At 46.6% G+C, this 22,630-nt stretch overlaps 1 protein-coding gene across 7 annotated transcripts in view; it reads right to left on the minus strand.

The window, feature by feature from the left end:
* DLG2 (discs large MAGUK scaffold protein 2) overlaps nt 1–22,630 on the minus strand; it is a 1,610,676-nt gene that overhangs the window by 786,105 nt on the left and 801,941 nt on the right. For all 7 annotated transcript variants that reach the window (XM_075337519.1, XM_075337521.1, XM_075337520.1 and 4 more), the window contains one exon: nt 15,061–15,225. In XM_075337519.1, coding sequence (XP_075193634.1) covers nt 15,061–15,225 — 165 coding nt within the window. The remainder of the gene's footprint in view (nt 1–15,060; nt 15,226–22,630) is intronic.

Below are 22,630 nucleotides of genomic sequence, written 5' to 3' on the forward strand. Positions count from 1 at the left end.
CTCTTATGTGCAGGGTCCTCTCTCCTGTAGAGTGTCAGCTCTTATGTGCAGGGTCCTCTCTCCTGTAGAGTGACAGCTCTTATGTGCAGGGTCCTCTCTCCTGTAGAGTGTCAGCTCTTATGTGCAGGGTCCTCTCTCCTGTAGAGTGTCAGCTCTTATGTGCAGGGTCATCTCTCCTGTAGAGTGTCAGCTCTTATGTGCAGGGTCCTCTCTCTTGTAGAGTGTCAGCTCTTATGTGCAGGGTCCTCTCTCCTGTAGAGTGTCAGCTCTTATGTGCGGGGTCCTCTCTCCTGTAGAGTGTCAGCTCTTATGTGCAGGGTCCTCTCTCCTGTAGTGTCAGCTCTTATGTGCAGGGTCCTCTCTCCTGTAGAGTGTCAGCTCTTATGTGCGGGGTCCTCTCTCCTGTAGAGTGTCAGCTCTTATGTGCGGGGTCCTCTCTCCTGTAGAGTGTCAGCTCTTATGTGCAGGGTCCTCTCTCCTGTAGAGTGTCAGCTCTTATGTGCAGGGTCCTCTCTCCTGTAGAGTGTCAGCTCTTATGTGCGGGGTCCTCTCTCCTGTATAGTGTCAGCTCTTATGTGCAGGGTCCTCTCTCCTGTAGTGTCAGCTCTTATGTGCGGGGTCCTCTCTCCTGTAGAGTGTCAGCTCTTATGTGCGGGGTCCTCTCTCCTGTAGAGTGTCAGCTCTTATGTGCAGGGTCCTCTCTCCTGTAGTGTCAGCTCTTATGTGCAGGGTCCTCTCTCCTGTAGAGTGTCAGCTCTTATGTGCGGGGTCCTCTCTCCTGTAGAGTGTCAGCTCTTATGTGCGGGGTCCTCTCTCCTTTAGAGTGTCAGCTCTTATGTGCAGGGTCCTCTCTCCTGTAGAGTGTCAGCTCTTATGTGTAGGGTCCTCTCTTCTGTAGAGTGTCAGCTCTTATGTGCAGGGTCCTCTCTCCTGTAGTGTCAGCTCTTATGTGCAGGGTCCTCTCTCCTGTAGAGTGTCAGCTCTTATGTGCAGGGTCCTCTCTCCTGTAGTGTGTCAGCTCTTATGTGCAGGGTCCTCTCTCCTGTAGAGTGTCAGCTCTTATGTGCAGGGTCCTCTCTCCTGTAGAGTGTCAGCTCTTATGTGCAGGGTCCTCTCTCCTGTAGAGTGTCAGCTCTTATGTGCAGGGTCCTCTCTCCTGTAGAGTGTCAGCTCTTATGTGCAGGGTCCTCTCTCCTGTAGAGTGTCAGCTCTTATGTGCGGGGTCCTCTCTCCTGTAGAGTGTCAGCTCTTATGTGCGGGGTCCTCTCTCCTGTAGCGTGTCAGCTCTTATCTGCAGGGTCCTCTCTCCTGTAGAGTGTCAGCTCTTATGTGCGGGGTCCTCTCTCCTGTAGAGTGTCAGCTCTTATGTGCAGGGTCCTCTCTCCTGTAGTGTGTAAGCTCTTATGTGCAGGGTCCTCTCTCCTGTAGAGTGTCAGCTCTTATGTGCAGGGTCCTCTCTCCTGTAGAGTGTCAGCTCTTATGTGCGGGGTCCTCTCTCCTGTAGAGTGTCAGCTCTTATGTGCAGGGTCCTCTCTCCTGTAGTGTCAGCTCTTATGTGCGGGGTCCTCTCTCCTGTAGAGTGTCAGCTCTTATGTGCGGGGTCCTCTCTCCTGTAGAGTGTCAGCTCTTATGTGCGGGGTCCTCTCTCCTGTAGCGTGTCAGCTCTTATGTGCAGGGTCCTCTCTCCTGTAGAGTGTCAGCTCTTATGTGCGGGGTCCTCTCTCCTGTAGAGTGTCAGCTCTTATGTGCAGGGTCCTCTCTCCTGTAGTGTGTAAGCTCTTATGTGCAGGGTCCTCTCTCCTGTAGAGTGTCAGCTCTTATGTGCAGGGTCCTCTCTCCTGTAGAGTGTCAGCTCTTATGTGCGGGGTCCTCTCTCCTGTAGAGTGTCAGCTCTTATGTGCAGGGTCCTCTCTCCTGTAGTGTCAGCTCTTATGTGCAGGGTCCTCTCTCCTGTAGTGTCAGCTCTTATGTGCAGGGTCCTCTCTCCTGTAGTGTCAGCTCTTATGTGCAGGGTCCTCTCTCCTGTAGTGTCAGCTCTTATGTACAGGGTCCTCTCTCCTGTAGAGAGTCAGCTCTTATGTGCGGGGTCCTCTCTCCTGTAGAGTGTAAGTTCTTATGTGCAGGGTCCTCTCTCCTGTAGTGTCAGCTCTTATGTACAGGGTCCTCTCTCCTGTAGAGTGTCAGCTCTTATGTGCGGGGTCCTCTCTCCTGTAGAGTGTCAGCTCTTATGTGCGGGGTCATCTCTCCTGTAGAGTGTCAGCTCTTATGTGCAGGGTCCTCTCTCCTGTAGAGTGTCAGCTCTTCTGTGCAGGGTCCTCTCTCCTGTAGAGTGTCAGCTCTTATGTGCAGGGTCCTCTCTCCTGTAGTGTCAGCTCTTATGTACAGGGTCCTCTCTCCTGTAGAGTGTCAGCTCTTATGTGCGGGGTCCTCTCTCCTGTAGAGTGTCAGCTCTTATGTGCGGGGTCCTCTCTCCTATAGAGTCTCCATTTTAGTTCGTTTTTCCTCTCGTCTCTTTCAGCTTTATTTGCCTGAGTCCATCGCTGCTCCACATTTCCCAGGAATCAGTTACTTTCTTTGTATCGCACTTTAGGGAGCCATTAGAGGGGATTGAAGTAAATGACTTTAAGCCATGAAATAAGAGAGAAGCAGCACAATGTCTGCAGCGGGAAACAGACCCTGAGCGCGCCATGCTGGAAAATCAGATTTCATGGCCGTACAGTCCTAGATAACGACCTCCTGTGATGCGGGGAGGACCGCAGTGTAATATCTCCAGGACATGACACCATTAGCGGAGGTCAGTGATGTCATTGTTGGTTCTGATGGGAGTTATAGTTATTGATTGCATTTACTAAATACTGTATCTAATGCTGGGGGTCCCAATATTGGTGATCAGTTGGACTTAAAGGGGAATTCCCATCTCCAAGATCCTATCCTAATATGTAGGAGGTGTAATAATAATATTAGCAAATACCTCCAATTAGAAATGTAGTATAGCTCTCCTGATTCACTATGTCACTTACCTCATGTGCAGGGCATTGCAGGATCTTAGGTTGCAGGATCTTAGTCATTGAAATGCGGATTGGGCTTGGCACTCTTAAGGGGCTACTCAAATGCAAGTATTGGGAGTCTGCAATGGGATTGTTAGGTTTGACGCTGTCACAAACACTCAATGAGCTGGTTTACTCCTATTGTGTGCCCTGATAAGTTATAGGCAACCTTTTCCCTACTGACATTCAATAATCAAAAGACTGCATTTCCCTAAGAGTTATATTTAGCAAGAGCATACAAGTACATGGCACGCGTTTCGCCACGAGTGGTGGCTTCCTCAGGAGGTTGTATTGAATCGGCTTCATTTTTGCATTCACTTGCTGTTATTGCTTTGCCTTGGGTACACTTTAATGGAATCTGTCACCAGGTTTTTTTTCTTCCCCATCTGAGAGCAGCATAATGAAGAGACAAGACCCTGATTCCAGCGATGTGTCTGGGCTGTTTGCTGTCATTTTGATAAAATCAATGTTTACTCTGCTGCAGTTATATAGAACTCATGAATATGCTGGACTACCTGCAGCACGCAAAGTAGTCATGTAATGATAATATCCTGCTGATTAAACAGTGATTTTATCAAAGCTACACTAAGCAGCCCAGTTTGAAGCTGTCACAAGGTTGCACATTAACACTTAGTGAGCTGATATACTCCCATTTTGTACCCTGATAAGTGACAGACAACTTTCCTTATTGAATTTCAGTCTAATCAAAAGACTGTGTCTCATTAGGATGTATACTTAGCAAGAGCATACAAGTACATACCATGCGTTTCGCCGTGAATTGTGGCTTTCTTAATAGGTGGTAATGCATTAGCTTCATTTTTGCAATCACTTGTTGTTATTGCTTTGCCCTGAGTATACTTTAATGGAATCTGTCACCAGATTTTTGCTTCCCCATATGAGAGTAGTATAATGTAGGGGCAGAGACCCTGATTGCAGCGATGTGTCACTTACTGAGCTGTTTGCTGTCTTTCTGATATAATCACTGTTTTCTCTGCTGCAGATCTAGCAGTTATACGGAGCTCTTGAATATGCTGGACTACCTGCAGCACATCAAGTAGTCTTGTAATGATAATCTCCTGCTGATTAAACAGTGATTTTATCAAAACTACACTAAGCAGCCCAGTAAGTGACACATCGCTGGAATCAGGGTCTTTGCACCTACGTTTTGTAGCTCTCAGATTAGGTGGCAAAAACCTGGTGACAGATTCTCTTTAAACCCCCAACAACAACACCCTGATCTCATGTGTTGTGCAAAGTCAGTGTATGCATTGTACACATCAAATTCCTTCCAATTCCTGCACAACTTTTACCTCAAAAAGAAAATTTAGTCAGGGTATACCATGGACTGAACTATCAATAATGATATGCCTGATTCCTCTGATTTTGCAGCAGTGCGGAGCAGTCACCCAGGTTCAGCACCAAGGACAGGAGCTGGATGTGACCATAGTTGGCTGCAGTTCGCCATCTAGTGGTAGAATGAGAGTATGACATGATGAAGCCATTGCAGCATATTTCACCTAGAAAATGTTTTCTAAGCCGGGGACAAAATAAAAAAAATAAGGAACTTTGATTTTACTATTTGTCTAAGAACACCAAGGATAAATATGCAAGCCAAAATGTATAATGCAATAAACATCATCTTTATTAACAGGAAAAAAAAATTAGCAATAAAAACATAACATTAATGGATCAGCCCAGGAGGGACGGATGGAATAATGGGGGACACCAGGCACTTGTTATTCTATTATTTTTGGACAACCATATATGGATAGTATGATATGTTATTCTATATCAAAAATCATTCATAGCTGCAATCTTTTTCTTTATAGTAAACATTAAGTAACATATATAGAGATTTACATTGTGACAAGGATGCAGCTTATAGTATCAGCATATTACTCCATAACATAACATTACCAATAGTCCAAAAAGTAGAACTGCCACGGCCTCCCACAGACACACTGACGCGCGTTTCGCAGCTAAACGTGCTTCGTCCAGGAGTCTAATTTATTTATTTATTTATTTATTTATCTGTTTGTCTAAGAACCTAATCGTCTCTCTTTTTTTACAGGCCTAGATCACCAGATTACGGTGTGTTTACCATAGGGAAATCTATGCCTTTGATATTTACCATAGGGCGCCTTCTTTATAAAGCATAAGAAAATCATCATTTGCTACTTTTTCACTGTCAGTTCTCAAATAGCCTTTATAGTCATTGGCATTAACCCTTCAAATCCCACAGACAATCAGCAATATTATCATTATCACCCCAGCCATCATGGGAATATCATTATTAACCTATACGCTGCCTAAAAACACCGCCAACTCTCGATCTAATATATAAAGCTGAATGTGTGTGTATGTGTATGTGTGTGTGTGTGTATGTGTGTGTGTATGTGTGTATGTGTGTGTGTGTATGTGTGTGTGTGTATGTGTATGTGTGTATGTGTGTGTGTGTGTGTGTCCGCTAAAGGAATCCGCACTGTCACATTTACAATCACAAAATTTTGCACAGACGCCTCATTTGACTCAGGGAACGTCATAGACTATTTTTTTAAGGCGAAAATGTAACCCTGCACTTTACACTAATTTGGCAAAAAAAACTCCTTACATTAAAGTGAATGGAGCTGGAAGATACAATTTATTAATAGGAGCTGTGATTGGTTGCTATAGCAAACAGAGGACATTGTTAGTATAAGAAGATTATGTGTGAGGTAATATGATATCAGTGGAAAGACGGATAGAGAGAGACAGAAAGAGACAGAAAGAGACTGACATTGATAGAGAGAGATACGGATAGAGACAGACAGAGAGACGGATAGAGACAGACAGAGAGACGGATAGAGACAGAGACAGATACGGATAGAGACAGACAGAGAGACGGATAGAGACAGAGACAGATACGGATAGAGACAGACAGAGAGACGGATAGAGACAGATAAGGATAGAGACAGACGGATAGAGACAGAGACAGATACGGATAGAGACAGACAGAGGGACGGATAGAGACAGACAGAGAGACGGATAGAGACAGATAAGGATAGGGACAGACAGAGAGACGGATAGAGACAGAGACAGATACGGATAGAGACAGACAGAGACGGATAGAGACAGATAAGGATAGAGACAGACAGAGAGATGAATAGAGACAGATACGGATAGAGACAGACAGAGAGACGGATAGAGAGAGACAGATAAGGATAGAGACAGACAGAGAGACGGATAGAGACAGAGACAGATACGGATAGAGACAGACAGAGAGACGGATAGAGACAGAGACAGATACGGATAGAGACAGACAGAGAGACGGATAGAGACAGAGACAGATACGGATAGAGACAGACAGAGAGACGGATAGAGACAGATAAGGATAGAGACAGACGGATAGAGACAGAGACAGATACGGATAGAGACAGACAGAGGGACGGATAGAGACAGACAGAGAGACGGATAGAGACAGATAAGGATAGGGACAGACAGAGAGACGGATAGAGACAGAGACAGATACGGATAGAGACAGACAGAGACGGATAGAGACAGATAAGGATAGAGACAGACAGAGAGATGAATAGAGACAGATACGGATAGAGACAGACAGAGAGACGGATAGAGAGAGACAGATAAGGATAGAGACAGAGAGAGAGATGGATAGAGACAGAGACAGATACGGATAGAGACAGACAGAGAGACGGATAGAGACAGACAGAGAGACGGATAGAGACAGATAAGGATAGGGACAGACAGAGAGACGGATAGAGACAGACAGAGAGACAGATAGCGACAGACAGAGAGACGGATAGAGACAGATAAGGATAGGGACAGACAGAGAGATGGATAGAGACAGAGACAGATACGGATAGAGACAGACAGAGAGACGGATAGAGAGAGACAGATAAGGATAGAGACAGACAGAGAGATGGATAGAGACAGAGACAGATACGGATAGAGACAGACAGAGAGACGGATAGAGACAGACATAGAGGTACAGAGACAGATACAGATAGAGACAGATACGGATAGAGACAGAAACGGATAGAGACAGAAACGGATAGAGACAGAAAGATAGACAGATAGAGACAGACAGAGACAGAGAGATGGATAGAGACAGATACGGATAGAGACAGACAGAAACAGAGAGGCGGATAGAGACAAACAGAGACAGAGAGATGGATAGAGACAGAGACAGATACGGATAGAGACAGAGAGACAAATAGAGACAGAGACAGATACGGATAGAGACAGAGAGACAAATAGAGACAGATACGGATAGAGACAGACAGAGAGACGGACAGAGACAGACAGAGAGACGGATAGCGAGAGACAGATACGGATAGATATAGACAGAGAGACGGACAGAGACAGACAGAGAGACGGTTAGAGAGAGACAGATAGAGACAGACAGAGAGAGATAGAGACAGATACGGATAGAGAGAGATACAGATAGAGACAGAAAGAGAAACTGATAGAGACAGACAGAGACAGATACGGATAGAGACAGACAGAGAGACGGATAGAGAGAGACATATAGGGACAGAGAGACAAATAGAGACAGTCAGGCAGAGAGGGACAGAGACAGACACACAGACAGACACAGATGGAGAGTGACGGATAGAGACAGTTACTATCTCGGGCAACGCCAGGTACAACAGCTAGTATTAACATATAAGCAAGCCTTGCCCTTATAAAAAAAAATAAAGGTATTAACTGTTAAGTAAAGGCATAACATAACTATAGTGGGTATATGGGCTGTAGTTGCAAAAATAAAAAGGATGCCAAAAGTCTCAATGAACGATATAAGAATACCAATACCATTAAACACCTGCAATATCTGAGGACCCTGGAGGAGATTTTGCATTGATGCTGACGCATTTCAGATTATTCCACAGTCCATAGGTCTTATGTATTTATGTAAAAGGTAATCAGTGTTATACGAATTCGTGAAAATCGGAGATAATATAACACAATTTCTGTATCAAATATATTTATTTTTTTAAACTAAAATGTCCCCAAAAAATTAAAGAGTTAGTAAAAGAAAATTCTGTTTTTGACAGTAAAAAGTTTAGATCATCGCTGCCATCTAGTGGTGAAAAGGTGAAGTCAGTGCTGCTAATTAGAGCAGAGCAGTAATCTGCAGGCGATGGTCTGACAGATATTGCGTGGTGTTACTCCAACCGTCCGAGATCCCTGCCCCGGAGACCAATTATATCCAGCTCTGGAAATAGGTTTCCTTTGAATTATATCAGATAATCAGATCACAGACAAAGTCTCCGGAGGTGAAAACTTCCCGGATAGACTTATTAAAGACATTTTTTATTTGCTAATTTGAACACAGATTTTTTATTTTTTCGAACATTCAGTAAAACTGTCTTAAAAATTCACAATAATAACTGAAGTCACCGCACTGGTTAATAATAAAGAAAATAACATTTAAATCAACCCGTTCATTTCTTTTTGCTTGATTGTTTGTTTGTTTTCATTTCAACAAACTTTGCATAAATCAATAGGACAAGTCATTATAATAAATATTGTAATATAACTGAAATCTATGCTTTTTATCCACTTATGAGCCACTTATTATAACTACTATAATACTGCCCCTATGTATAAGAATATAACTACTATAATACTGCTCCCTATGTACAAGAATATAACTACTATAATACTGCTCCCTATGTACAAGAATATAACTACTATAATACTGCCCCTATGTACACGAATATAACTACTATAATACTGCCCCTATGTACAAGAATATAACTACTATAATACTGCCCCTATGTACAAGAATATAACTACTATAATACTGCCCCTATATACATGAATATAACTACTATAATACTGCTCCTATGTATAAGAATATAACTACTATAATACTGCTCCCTATGTACAAGAATATAACTACTATAATACTGCCCCTATGTACACGAATATAACTACTATAATACTGCCCCTATGTATAAGAATATAACTACTATAATACTGCTCCCTATGTACAAGAATATAACTACTATAATACTGCTCCTATGTACAAGAATATAACTACTATAATACTGCTCCCTATGTACAAGAATATAACTACTATAATACTGCTCCTATGTACAAGAATATAACTACTATAATACTGCCCCCTATGTACAAGAATATAACTACTATAATACTGCTCCTATGTACAAGAATATAACTACTATAATACTGTCCCCTATGTACAAGAATATAACTACTATAATACTGCCCCTATGTACAAGAATATAACTACTATAATACTGCCCCCTATATACAAGAATATAACTACTATAATACTGCTCCTATGTACAAGAAAATAACTACTATAATACTGCCCCCTATGTACAAGAATATAACTACTATAATACTGCTCCTATGTACAAGAATATAACTACTATAATACTGCCCCCTATATACAAGAATATAACTACTATAATACTGCCCCCTATATACAAGAATATAACTACTATAATACTGCCCCCTATGTACAAGAATATAACTACTATAATACTGCCCCTATGTACAAGAATATAACTACTATAATACTGCCCCCTATATACAAGAATATAACTACTATAATACTGCCCCTATGTACAAGAATATAACTACTATAATACTGCCCCCAATATACAACAATATAACTACTATAATACTGCCCCCTATGTACAAGAATATAACTACTATAATACTGCCCCTATGTACAAGAATATAACTACTATAATACTGCTCCTATGTACAAGAATATAACTACTATAATACTGCCCCTATGTACAAGAATATAACTACTATAATACTGCCCCCTATGTACAAGAATATAACTACTATAATACTGCCCCCTATGTACAAGAATATAACTACTATAATACTGCTCCTATATACAAGAATATAACTACTATAATACTGCTCCTATGTACAAGAATATAACTACTATAATACTGCCCCCTATGTACAAGAATATAACTACTATAATACTGCTCCTATATACAAGAATATAACTACTATAATACTGCTCCTATGTACAAGAATATAACTACTATAATACTGCCCCTATGTACAAGAATATAACTACTATAATACTGCCCCCAATATACAACAATATAACTACTATAATACTGCCCCCTATGTACAAGAATATAACTACTATAATACTGCCCCTATGTACAAGAATATAACTACTATAATACTGCTCCTATGTACAAGAATATAACTACTATAATACTGCCCCCTATGTACAAGAATATAACTACTATAATACTGCCCCCTATGTACAAGAATATAACTACTATAATACTGCTCCTATATACAAGAATATAACTACTATAATACTGCTCCTATGTACAAGAATATAACTACTATAATACTGCCCCCTATGTACAAGAATATAACTACTATAATACTGCTCCTATATACAAGAATATAACTAGTATAATACTGCTCCTATGTACAAGAATATAACTACTATAATACTGCTCCTATGTAGAAGACTATAACTACTATAATACTGCCCTCTATGTACAAGAACATAACTAGTATAATACTGCCCCTATGTACAAGAATATAACTACTATAATACTGCCCCCTATGTACAAGAATATAACTACTACCTAGGAGGAGGATCCCAACAGCTGTTTCGCCTGAACGCTTTTACAAGCTTGTAAAAGCGTTCAGGCGAAACAGCTGTTGGGATCGTCCTCCTGCCGCCACCTTCCTCCACTTCTTCAGGTAGTTACTGTTCTTTTTACTCCTTCACTGTCCATACCTTTCTTAGGCTCACACGACTAGTTCGGGCATAGAGATCCGATTCTCTCTCCCCCTCCCTGATACTGGCCGTTATTGTGCTGTTTTGCACCTCTCGGCTTCACGACTATTTATTACTCTCCACTCAGTCCCCTCTCTCTGCCCCACGACTAGTCCTCTCTACCATTAGAGACTACTTTGGTTACTCGCATTTTCTCTTTCTTTTTCTCTTTCTTTCTTTTTCTCTTTCTTCTGCCTGGTTATACCTCCCCCCATTGGAGTCAGGCTTTACACTAACTTCATTTAACTGCTCACATCTGTCTCCCTTGTATGGGATAACTTTTTCAGCATTCCTGTCTTTCTCTTTAGCTCCATGACTAGTCTGGGCACAAGGACCTGGTTGTGTGTTTTTTAATTAGCCGTCTATGTGCTAATTGGCACCTCTCGGCTTTACGACTATAATTGCCCATTACATACAACATTTCAGCCTCCTCTCTATTGCCCTACGACTACTCTGGTTGATACTATTTTCTCACACTTTCTTTAATGATTCTGCTCACTTGCTTACTGGCTATTGTCCATTTATTCTTGACTACATTTAGTTGTGGAGGGTAACCCTGACCATTTATCATCTTGGGGTTTAGGGGCCCATTTTTTGGATCTACACACTCTAGTGATATACTATTGTTTTTCCTCATTTCTATACATTCCATTTGGGCCCTCCCCCCTCAGGGTTCCTTTACGGCGACGGGTTGGACTTTACATCCTTTCCCTTTTGTGCTCTATACATACTTGCATCCATCATCCCCATGTGACTTCATTTTTTCCTTTAAATTTTTGTCTCATTTGACACTGTACTATTTATTCTCATGACGAGTTGATATTCTATATCTTTGTATACTTATGCGAATAAAATTTAATACTTTTTGCAGACGTTCTGGTGCCATTTTTCTTCTTTCCTCCTTGTTTATAATGTTTTTTGAAGTAGGCACCCCCCCCTGTGGGAACCCCAGGTTGTGTTTCCCTCAGTGATTATCCAATTTAGCCATGTATATGTTGTTAATAAGAATATAACCGAAGCAGACATTTTGGAGGTGGTTCTTCTCAGAGAGGTCATGTCCAGTAAACGTGTGGGGAGTCCCAAGGAAACCAGTGGCTCCACAGAGCCTCCCCTGTGCAGAGCCAGCACAAAGGCCTAGCAGCAAAGAAAAGGTAACTGATTTACATGTACATCTGCTTGCAACTATCTCTTATTTGTAACTGCATTTCTGATCATATTTTCTTGTATTATCTAGTGTGCCCTTAAGGCGATTAAATATATAATTTAATCCTGGGTTGTTCTTTGAGATGTCAGGGTGGGGCTGCGAGTCGCGAGTTCATCACAGATTGGTGACAGAAGTGGGATGTCTGCATGACCCCCCCCTGGCTGTTTGTGACAGTTCCCATGCAGGACTTGAACCTGTGGATCATTAGTGTATACTACAATACTTCAGTAATAGTCATTGGTAAAAAAAATCCAGCTGTTTTGTTTCTATGGTAGCAGACTACAAACAAACCCTGTGTAGTCTGATGCTGCAGTCAAATGTTCTTCATCTGTCCCCAACTTCAGATGGGAAGGAAAGGAAGGAAGGAAGGAAGGGAAGGAAAGAAAGGCTGGAAGGAAGGAAGGGTCGGGAAGAAAAGGAAGGCTGGAAGGAAGGGAAGGAAAGGAAGGCTGGAAGGAAGGGAAGGAAAGTAAGGCAGGAAGGAAGGGTCGGGAAGGAAAGGAAGGCTGGAAGGAAGGGAAGGAAAGGAAGGCTGGAAGGAAGGGTCGGGAAGGGAAGGAAAGGAAGGCTAGAAGGAAGGGAAGGAAAGCAAGGCTGGAAGGAAGGAAGGAAGGAAGGGTAGGGAAGGAAAAGAAGGGTGGAAGGAAGGGAAGGAAAAGAAGTCTGGAAGGAAGGGAAGGAAAGGAAGTCTGGAAGGAAAGGAAGGAAAGGAAGGCAGGAAGGAAGGGTCGGGAAGGCTGGAAGGAAGGGAAGGAAAGGAAGGCTGGAAGGAAGGGAAGGAAAGGAAGGCAGGAAGGAAGGGCTGGGAAGGAAATGAAGGCTGGAAGGAAGGGAAGGAAAGGAAGGCTGGAAGGAAGGAATGGAAGGCTGGAAGGAAGGGTCAGGAAGGGAAGGAAAGGAAGGCTGGAAGGAAGGGAAGGAAAGCAAGGCTGGAAGGAAGGAAGGAGGGGTCGGGAAGGAAAAGAAGGCTGGACGGAAGGAAGGGTCGGGAAGGCTGGAAGGAAGGGAAGGAAAGGAAGGCTGGAAGGAAAGGAAGGAAAGGAAGGCAGGAAGGAAGGAAGGGCCGGGAAGGAAATGAAGGCTGGAAGGAAGGAAAGGAAAGGAAGGCTGGAAGGAAGGGAAGGAAAAGAAGGCTGGAAGGAAGGGAAGGAAAGGAAGGCTGTAAGGAAGGGAAGGAAAGCAAGGCTGGAAAGAAGGAAGGAAGGAAGGGTAGGGAAGGAAAAGAAGAGTGGAAGGAAGGGAAGGAAAGGAAGTCTGGAAGGAAGGGAAGGAAAGGAAGTCTGGAAGGAAAGGAAGGCAGGAAGGAAGGAAGGGTCAGGAAGGCTGGAAGGAAGGGAAGGAAAGGAAGGCTGGAAGGAAGGGAAGGAAAGGAAGGCTGGAAGGAAGGGAAGGAAAGGAAGGCTGGAAGGAAGGGTCGGGAAGGGAAGGAAAGGAAGGCTAGAAGGAAGGGAAGGAAAGCAAGGCTGAAAGGAAGGAAGGAAGGAAGAGTAGGGAAGGAAAAGAAGGGTGGAAGGAAGGGAAGGAAAGGAAGGCTGGAAGGAAGGGAAGGAAAGGAAGGCAGGAAGGCAGGAAGGAAGGAAGGAAGGGCTGGGAAGGAAATGAAGGCTGGAAGGAAGGGAAGGAAAGCAAGGCTGGAAGGAAGGAAGGAAGGGTCGGGAAGGAAAAGAAGGCTGGAAGGAAGGAAGGGTCGGGAAGGCTGGAAGGAAGGGAAGGAAAGGAAAGCTGGAAGGAAGGGAAGGAAAGGAAGGCAGGAAGGAAGGAAGGGCCAGGAAGGAAATGAAGGCTGGAAGGAAGGGAAGGAAAGGAAGGCTGGAAGGAAGGGAAGGAAAGGAAGGCTGGAAGGAAGGGAAGGAAAGGAAGGCTGGAAGGAAGGGTCAGGAAGGGAAGGAAAGGAAGGCTGGAAGGAAGGGAAGGAAAGCAAGGCTGGAAGGAAGGAAGGAAGGGTCGGGAAGGAAAAGAAGGCTGGAAGGAAGGGAAGGAAAGGAAGGCTGGAAGGAAGGAAAGGAAGGCTGTAAGGAAGGAAGGGTCGAGAAGGAAATGAAGGCTGGAAGGAAGGGAAGGAAAGCAAGGCTGGAAGGAAGGAAGGGTTGGGAAGGGCAGGATGGGAAGTAATGGAAGGGTAGGAAGAAAAGTAAGGGAATGAAAGGGAGGGATGTAAGGGAGGGGTTGTGAAGGAAAGGAAGGAAAGGAATGTAATGGAAAGGAAGGAATGTAATGGAAGGGAAGTAAGGGAAGGAAAGTAATGGAGAAGAAGGAAGGGAAGGAAAGAAGGAACAGAAAAGAAGGGAAGGAAAGGATGGCTGGAAGGAAGGAAGGGTGGTTGAGTGAGTAAAGGAAGGAAGGATCCCCTTCAACCACAATCCGCACCCAACTGCCGAAGTACCTATCGCCTTACTACTCCAATAATTATTACTTAATAATCAATGATGGAATTCATTCTCTCCTTCTTAGACACCCGTCCAAGCCCAGGACCCCTGGGCACATACACAGCGCGTGATTACTAATGTGCCAAGACAATCTACCAAGACATCATCTTATCTGCATCATGTTGCTTATGGTTTCCCATTGACATTTTTTTCTATTTTTTTCCCCGAGTACATGAAATGCAGATGCTAGAAAGTAACAACTCCAGTGTTATGAAGCAATTGTCAAAGTAGCACAGTTGTAAAAATTAGTAATTCTCAAAACAGCATCCAAGGAGGCCCGAAATTATGATATAATATCATACATTTTTTTTAATTTACAATTTTCTTATGCAAAGCTAGCTTCATATCCTCTACATAGGCATACAGTTAAATGAAAAAATGTCTACCTGCAGCCACCACTAGAGGGAGCTCAAGAGAGAACAGTATTCTGTATTATGATTAAATGTATGCAGTGAGCTCCCCCTAGTGGTAGCTGCAGGTAGCCACATTTTTATCATACAAATGCATCTATGTAGGATATCTGGAGCTCTGTATATAAAAAAAAGACTTTAAAAAAATAAGTTTTAAATCCATGAGACCTACCTTTAGAGGTGATATATGTGATTGCATCACATAGCCATGGACATTTTCTATTTGGGACAAGTTCTTCTCAGACACGTGGACGAGCTCAGGACCTTTCATATCATGGGTTAGTCTTGGCAAGGAATGGTCATGTGGAGGGGTGTCCTCATCTTGATAACGATATTTCTGTGGGGGAAAAAAAAGAGCAAAATAAGCTTTCCCTGTTTAGAAAATGAATGCAGACCCCCAGACCCTTATATTAATCCCCCAGACCCTTATATTGATCCCCCAGTGCAGAACCAGTAAATTCTAATGGTTTCCATTGCAGTTGTAGTGCATGCATATAATTCCAGATGTAGTGCAGTGATATATAGTACCAGTTTATTATGGCTCTGGTTGAGGGTGAGGACTCCAGAGCGAAACATGGAAATCGAATTTCGGCCGTGATCAAAGTTGGTTCATATAAGGGAAAAAGTTACAGGAAACTTGCAAAAAGTTTTCCCTATAGCGAAACATTGAGTTTGTGAGTGATAAATGAAAATACTACAATTAAATGGGCAAAAGACATCAAGAAAATCGAAAAGCTGCATTGCATCAACTGAGCAATGTGATTGACGCTACGCCTGCGGTAAAAAATACAAATCGTCACCCTTCCAACACAGACCACAATGTAAGTAAACTACAATTAGTATGGAGATTTGGTTGATTTTATAAGAGGGGTGGGGGGAGGTTAACAACAAATGACAACTCTAAATAGTAAACTAAATGGCCGTGGAACTTAGCCTAAAACTAAAATTTGTATTTATTTGTATTGTGAACAGTTCTTCAATTTACCACTGGATGGCGACCTATACAACTACGTTTTTCCTACCTGCAGATCAGATGGGAAAATATAATAATAATAATATTTATTCATTTATATAGTGCTATTAATTCCACAGTGCTTTACATACATTGGCAACACTGTCCCCATTGGGGCTCACAATCTAGGTTCCCTATGAGTATGTTTTTGGAGTGTGGGAGGAAACCGGAGAACCCAGAGGAAACCCACGCAAACACTGGGAGAACATACAAATTACTTGTAGATTTGGTCATTGGTGGGATTTGAACCCAGGACCCCAGCGCTGCAAGACTGCAGTGCTAACCACTGAGCCACCGTGTGTATTATATGCTGAGCAATTACATCAGCTGCAATAATATTTTGGCGTTTTTTTTCCATAAGGATAAACAATTTGGACAAATATTATATTTGTAGACTGTATTCCCTATCAGGCAGGGTCCTCTCTCCTCCTGTACCGGACTGTGTCTTGTATTGTTTATGATTATTGTACTTGTCCCTATTATGTATACCCTTGTCATACGTAAAGTGCCATGGAATAAATGGTGCTATAATGATAAATAATAAATAAATAAATATATATATACTAGCTGTAGTACCCGACTTTGCCCGGGATAGTAACTGTGTCTCTCTCTGTGTCTCTCTGTCTGTCTTTCTTTCTGTCTCTTTTGTGCCTATCTCTGTGTCACGCTCCCCGGGTCCTCTGCTCCGCTCCCCGGCTCACCTGCCACGCTCCCCGCTCTCCAGCCTCCAGTCCCAGCGCTTCCCAGGCCCCCTGGTCCCCGCTCCCGGCGCCCGTCGGCTTCCCAGCCCCAGCCCGGCTCTGCTGCGTCCTCCTCTCAGCTTCCTGTGTTGGCTTCTGGCACCCGGGCCGCGCGCATGCGCATTAGGGCGCGCGCGCGGTCACTGACCCTTTCTTAAAGGGCCAGTGTCCACGAACAGGAAATGATGCACACAGGTACAGGGTATATAGGGGGTTAATGTCCAAGGGAGCGGGGCCTGTTCTTCGTGTTTTCCCAAGCTAGGAGTCAGGTCTCCTTGTGTTCTGTGAGATACTTACCTCTCTGTCTTCTAGAGCCGATCCTGCATCGCCATCCGGTCCTGCTGTGTCTCGAACCCCGAACGCTGCCCATCTGCCATCCTGACAGTCCGCACCATCTCGGTTCCCTGCGGTGATCCGTCATCTCGCTCCAACGGTTCCGGACCCCGCCTGACATCATCACGGCTTCCGAACCTGAGCTCCGTCACCCGGACCACCATCAGTGACCTCGTGGTCCCAGGGACTTCTCCATTGTCTTCCAGTGCACGGACTGTTCTGCTACCTAAAGTGCTCCGGCTACCGGACTCCTTTCCCTCATCGGGGAGTTCGGCCCAGTGGATCCACCTCCCGGGTCTGCCCGTCCATCTGGCCCTAACAGTAAGAACAGGCCATGGATCCCGCCGAAGCACTAGCGGCCTTGCATGAGGAACTCCAACGCCAGCGTGAGACTCAGACCCGCATGCTGAACTTTATGACCTCCGTGGACGCCCGCTTGAATACGCTACAAGCCTCGGTCACATCTTCAGCGTCCCGGGCCTCCACTAGTCAATCCACGGCCCCCGCTCCCGTGGCAGCCTCCTCGGATGCTTCCAGACTGCGTTTGGCCTCACCACCCCGGTACGCCGGAGATCCCAAGACCTGCAGGGGGTTTATAAACCAATGCTCCCTCCATTTCACGCAGCTGCCACATTTGTTTGCCTCCGACCAAGCCAAGGTCGCCTTCATCATGTCTCACCTAGAGGGCGAGGCACTGGCGTGGATGAACCCCTTGTGGGAGAAGGAGGACCCTATGACCAAGAACCTCCAGGACTTCTTACAGGCCTTTCGCAGCACCTTTGACGAACCCGGACGCGCCTCCGCGTCTGCTTCATCTCTTCTCCGGTTACGTCAGGGAACTCTGACGGTGGGTCAATACGCCATCCGTTTCCGCACCTTGGCTTCAGAACTCGGGTGGAATAACGAGGCCCTAACCGCCGCCTTCTGGGAAGGACTCTCGGGTCGAATCAAGGATGAGCTGGCTGGACGTGACGTACCGTCCACCCTGGACGCCCTGATTACCCTAGCGACTCGAGTGGACATACGCTTCCAGGAGCGGTCCAAAGAGGTGTCCCGTGAGAGACGTCTGGTACGGCATTCCTCTCCTCCACAGAAGCCCGCTGTACTCCAGTCAACGGCCTCAGGCGTCTCCGTCCATGAGCCCATGCAGATCGACCGTGTGCGACAGTCGGAACAACGTCGAGCAGAGCGGCTCGCCAAGGGTCTCTGCTTCTACTGCGGAGAAAACACACACCTGCTACGCGCCTGTCCTGAGAGGCCGGGAAACTCCAAAGCCTAGGGTTGGTAGGAGAGGCCACCCTAGGTGCTGGGACTCTCTCAGACCCGGTTACATGGACTGTGCAAGTGACAACGGGAGAGACGCGGTTTACGGCTGAGGCGTACCTCGATTCTGGGGCAGCAGGCAATTTCATCCAGCAGGCCACGGTGGACAAGTACCAGGTGCCTGTTACTCCACTCGCCAAACCTCTTGTGATTGCCTCTGTGGATGGGAGACCCCTCTCTGACACCATCTCCTGGATCACCAAGCCGCTTGAACTGCGTATCGGTGCTCTGCACACCGAGAACATCGCTCTCTACGTCCTCCCACATATGTCACATCAAATCCTGCTGGGCCTTCCCTGGTTGCGGACACACGAGCCTTCAGTCAGCTGGGGCACTGGCGATATCACTCGATGGGGGTCTTCTTGCCATGAGAAGTGTCTGAAGACCATACAACCTATCCGGCGACCTCCGGTTCCCGAGTCCCTACCGGGACTGCCTTCAGCCTATTGGTCCTTCGTGGACGTCTTTGATAAGAAGGAGTCCGAAGTACTTCCGCCACATCGTCCTTACGATTGTGCCATTGACCTGCTCCCGGGAACTACACCACCTCGAGGACGGATATATCCACTGTCTCCAGCCGAAACAAGAGCCATGTCTACGTACATCACAGAGAGCCTGGCTAAGGGATTCATTCGGAGATCCTCCTCTCCTGCTGGAGCAGGCTTCTTCTTCGTAAAGAAGAAAGAGGGCGACCTACGCCCATGTATAGACTACCGGGGATTGAACCTAATCACCGTAAAGAACAAGTACCCCCTGCCGCTCATCCCCGAATTGTTTGATCGGCTCAGAGGAGCTCGTGTGTTCACCAAGTTGGATCTTCGGGGTGCCTACAACCTGGTCCGTATCCGCTCAGGGGATGAATGGAAGACCGCGTTCAACACTCGCGATGGGCATTATGAATACTGCGTGATGCCCTTCGGCCTGTGTAACGCACCAGCAGTCTTCCAAGAATTAGTGAACGATGTGTTCCGGGACCTTCTCTACGTTTGTGTGGTGGTATATCTGGATGACATCCTTGTCTTCTCTCCGGACCTCCAGACCCACCGAGAGAACGTGCAACTGGTCCTACAAAGACTGAGAGAGAATTGTCTGTACGCCAAGTACGAGAAGTGTGTCTTCGAACAGTCTTCTCTCCCCTTCCTGGGGTACCTCATCACCGACACCGGACTGCAGATGGATCCAAAGAAGGTCTCTTCCGTTCTCAACTGGCCTCCCCTTTCTGGACTGAAGGCAATCCAGCGCTTTCTGGGATTCGCCAACTATTACCGCCAGTTCATTCCTCACTTCTCGGCTCTGACTGCTCCTCTCTCCGCCTTGACCAAGAAGGGGGCTAATCCAAAGGACTGGTCACCTGCGGCCGATGCCGCGTTTGGCTCTCTAAAGTGAGCCTTTGCCTCCTCTCCTGTACTCCACCGTCCAGAGTTAAACCGCCAGTTCACCTTGGAGGTGGATGCCTCCTCCTCGGGAGCCGGAGCAGTGCTCATGCAGAAGTCCTCCTCCGGGAAGATGGTGACTTGCGGTTTCTTCTCCAAGAGCTTCTCAGCGCCTGAACGCAATTACACCATCGGTGACCGAGAGCTATTGGCGGTCAAACTGGCTCTGGAAGAATGGCGCTATCTTCTGGAAGGAGCAGTGTACCCCGTCATTATTTACACGGACCACAAAAACCTGGAATACCTGCGGACTGCTCAGCGACTGAATCCACGGCAAGCCAGGTGGTCCTTGTTCTTTGCCCGGTTCGACTTCCAGCTTCATTTCCGACCCGCGAACAAGAATGTACGCGCTGATGCCTTATCTAGGTCTTTCATGCCCATGGAGCAGGAGGAAGAGACATCTCAACCCATCATCTGTCCAAGTAAGATTATTCCAGTGGCTCCTGTCACCCTGGCCCAGATACCGCCTGGGAAGACCTATGTCTCTGAGACTGACAGGCAAAAAGTGTTACACTGGGGCCATGCCTCGAAAACAGCCGGTCATGCAGGTCAGAAGAAAACATGGACTGCGATTGTGCGTCATTACTGGTGGCCATCCCTTCGCACGGACGTCGCCTCTTTTGTCTCTGCCTGCTCCTCCTGTGCCAGGAACAAGACTCCCAAACACCTGCCATATGGCCGTCTTCTGCCTCTGCCCATACCCTCAGTTCCCTGGCAACACATAGCGATGGACTTTATTACGGACTTGCCATTGTCCTCCGGACACACAGTCATATGGGTCGTGGTGGATCGGTTCTCTAAAATGGCCCATTTCGTTCCTATGGCTGGACTGCCCTCTGCCCAGGAACTAGCGGACGCTTATATACATCACATCTTCCGCTTGCATGGCTTTCCATCACACATCGTGTCCGATAGAGGAACTCAGTTCACCTCCCGCTTCTGGAGGGCTCTCTGTAAACATCTGGGAGTGACTTTGGACTTTTCTTCGGCCTACCATCCTCAGTCGAACGGCCAAGTGGAACGGGTCAATCAGATATTGACCTCTTTCTTACGTCACTACGTCAACGCCCATCATGACGATTGGTCCACGCTTCTTCCTTGGGCTGAATTCTCCCATAATCACCACGTCAGTGAGTCCTCCTCCAGTTCTCCCTTCCATGTCATCTACGGACTTCAGCCGTCTGTCCCATTGCCGGTATCCTCTTCCTCGGACATCCCTGCTGCTGATGCAGTGCTCCGTGACTTTGCTACCATTTGGGACTCAGTTAAGGCGTCCCTTGCACGTGCATCCCTGCGGATGAAGAGACACGCGGACAAGAGACGTCTGGATCCTCCGTGTTTCTCTCCGGGAGATCTCGTCTGGCTTGCTTCCAAGTACATCCGACTGAAGATACCATCCTACAAGCTGGGACCTCGCTACATCGGACCATTTAAAGTCCTCGGCAAGATCAATGAGGTCTCCTACAAACTGCAGCTCCCGGCCACGATGAGGATACCCAACTCCTTCCACGTCTCTCTGCTCAAGCCGGTTGTCCTTGGTCCCTTCTCCGCTGCCGCCAGTCCGGCTCCTCCCCCTATTGCTGAGGACGACATCTATGCGGTAAGGGATATCGTGGCCATGAAGACCGTACGAGGTCGACAGTTCTTCCTGGTGGACTGGGAAGGGTATGGTCCTGAGGATAGGTCCTGGGAGCCCAGGGAGAACGTGGGCACTCCTCTGATCCGTGCCTTCCTGTCCCGGTTGCGGGGAGGGGGGCGTGGGGGGGGGGTACTGTCACGCTCCCCGGGTCCTCTGCTCCGCTCCCCGGCTCACCTGCCACGCTCCCCGCTCTCCAGCCTCCAGTCCCAGCGCTTCCCAGGCCCCCTGGTCCCCGCTCCCGGCGCCCGTCGGCTTCCCAGTCCATGGCCGGCTCTGCTGCGTCCTCCTCTCAGCTTCCTGTGTTGGCTTCTGGCACCCGGGCCGCGCGCATGCGCATTAGGGCGCGCGCGGTCACTGACCCTTTCTTAAAGGGCCAGTGTCCACGAACAGGAAATGATGCACACAGGTACAGGGTATATAGGGGGTTAATATCCAAGGGAGCGGGGCCTGTTCTTCGTGTTTTCCCAAGCTAGGAGTCAGGTCTCCTTGTGTTCTGTGAGATACTTACCTCTCTGTCTTCTAGAGCCGATCCTGCATCGCCATCCGGTCCTGCTGTGTCTCGAACCCCGAACGCTGCCCATCTGCCATCCTGACAGTCCGCACCATCTCGGTTCCCTGCGGTGACCCGTCATCTCGCTCCAACGGTTCCGGACCCCGCCTGACATCGTCACGGCTTCCGAACCTGAGCTCCGTCACCCGGACCACCATCAGTGACCTCGTGGTCCCAGGGACTTCTCCATTGTCTTCCAGTGCACGGACTGTTCTGCTACCTAAAGTGCTCCGGCTACCGGACTCCTTTCCCTCATCGGGGAGTTCGGCCCAGTGGATCCACCTCCCGGGTCTGCCCGTCCATCTGGCCCTAACACTCTGTCTGCCTCTCTCTCCCTGTCTGCCTGTCTGTCTCTGTTTGTCTGTCGTTCTCTGTCTGCCTGTCAGTCTCCCTCTCTCTGTGTCGGTCTATGTCTCTGTCTGTCTCTCTGTCTCTCTCACTGTGTCTCTGTTTCTCTGTCTCTCTCTCTGTTTCTCTCTCGGTTTCTCTCGCTGTCTCTCTCTCTCTGTCCCTCCTCTCCCTCTCTCTCTGTCTCTTTCTCTCCCGGTCTCTTTCTCTCCCGGTCTCTTTCTCTCCCGGTTTCTGTCTCTCTGTTTGTCTCTCTTTTTCTCTGTCTGTCTCTGTCTCTCTCTCTCTGTCTCTCTCTTTCTGTCTCTCTCTGCCTCTCCTTCTCTGTCTGTCTGTGTCTCTGTCTCTCTGTCTCTTTTGTGCC

The sequence above is a fragment of the Anomaloglossus baeobatrachus genome, chromosome 2 (genome assembly GCF_048569485.1).
Source record: "Anomaloglossus baeobatrachus isolate aAnoBae1 chromosome 2, aAnoBae1.hap1, whole genome shotgun sequence".
NCBI lineage: Eukaryota > Metazoa > Chordata > Amphibia > Anura > Aromobatidae > Anomaloglossus > Anomaloglossus baeobatrachus.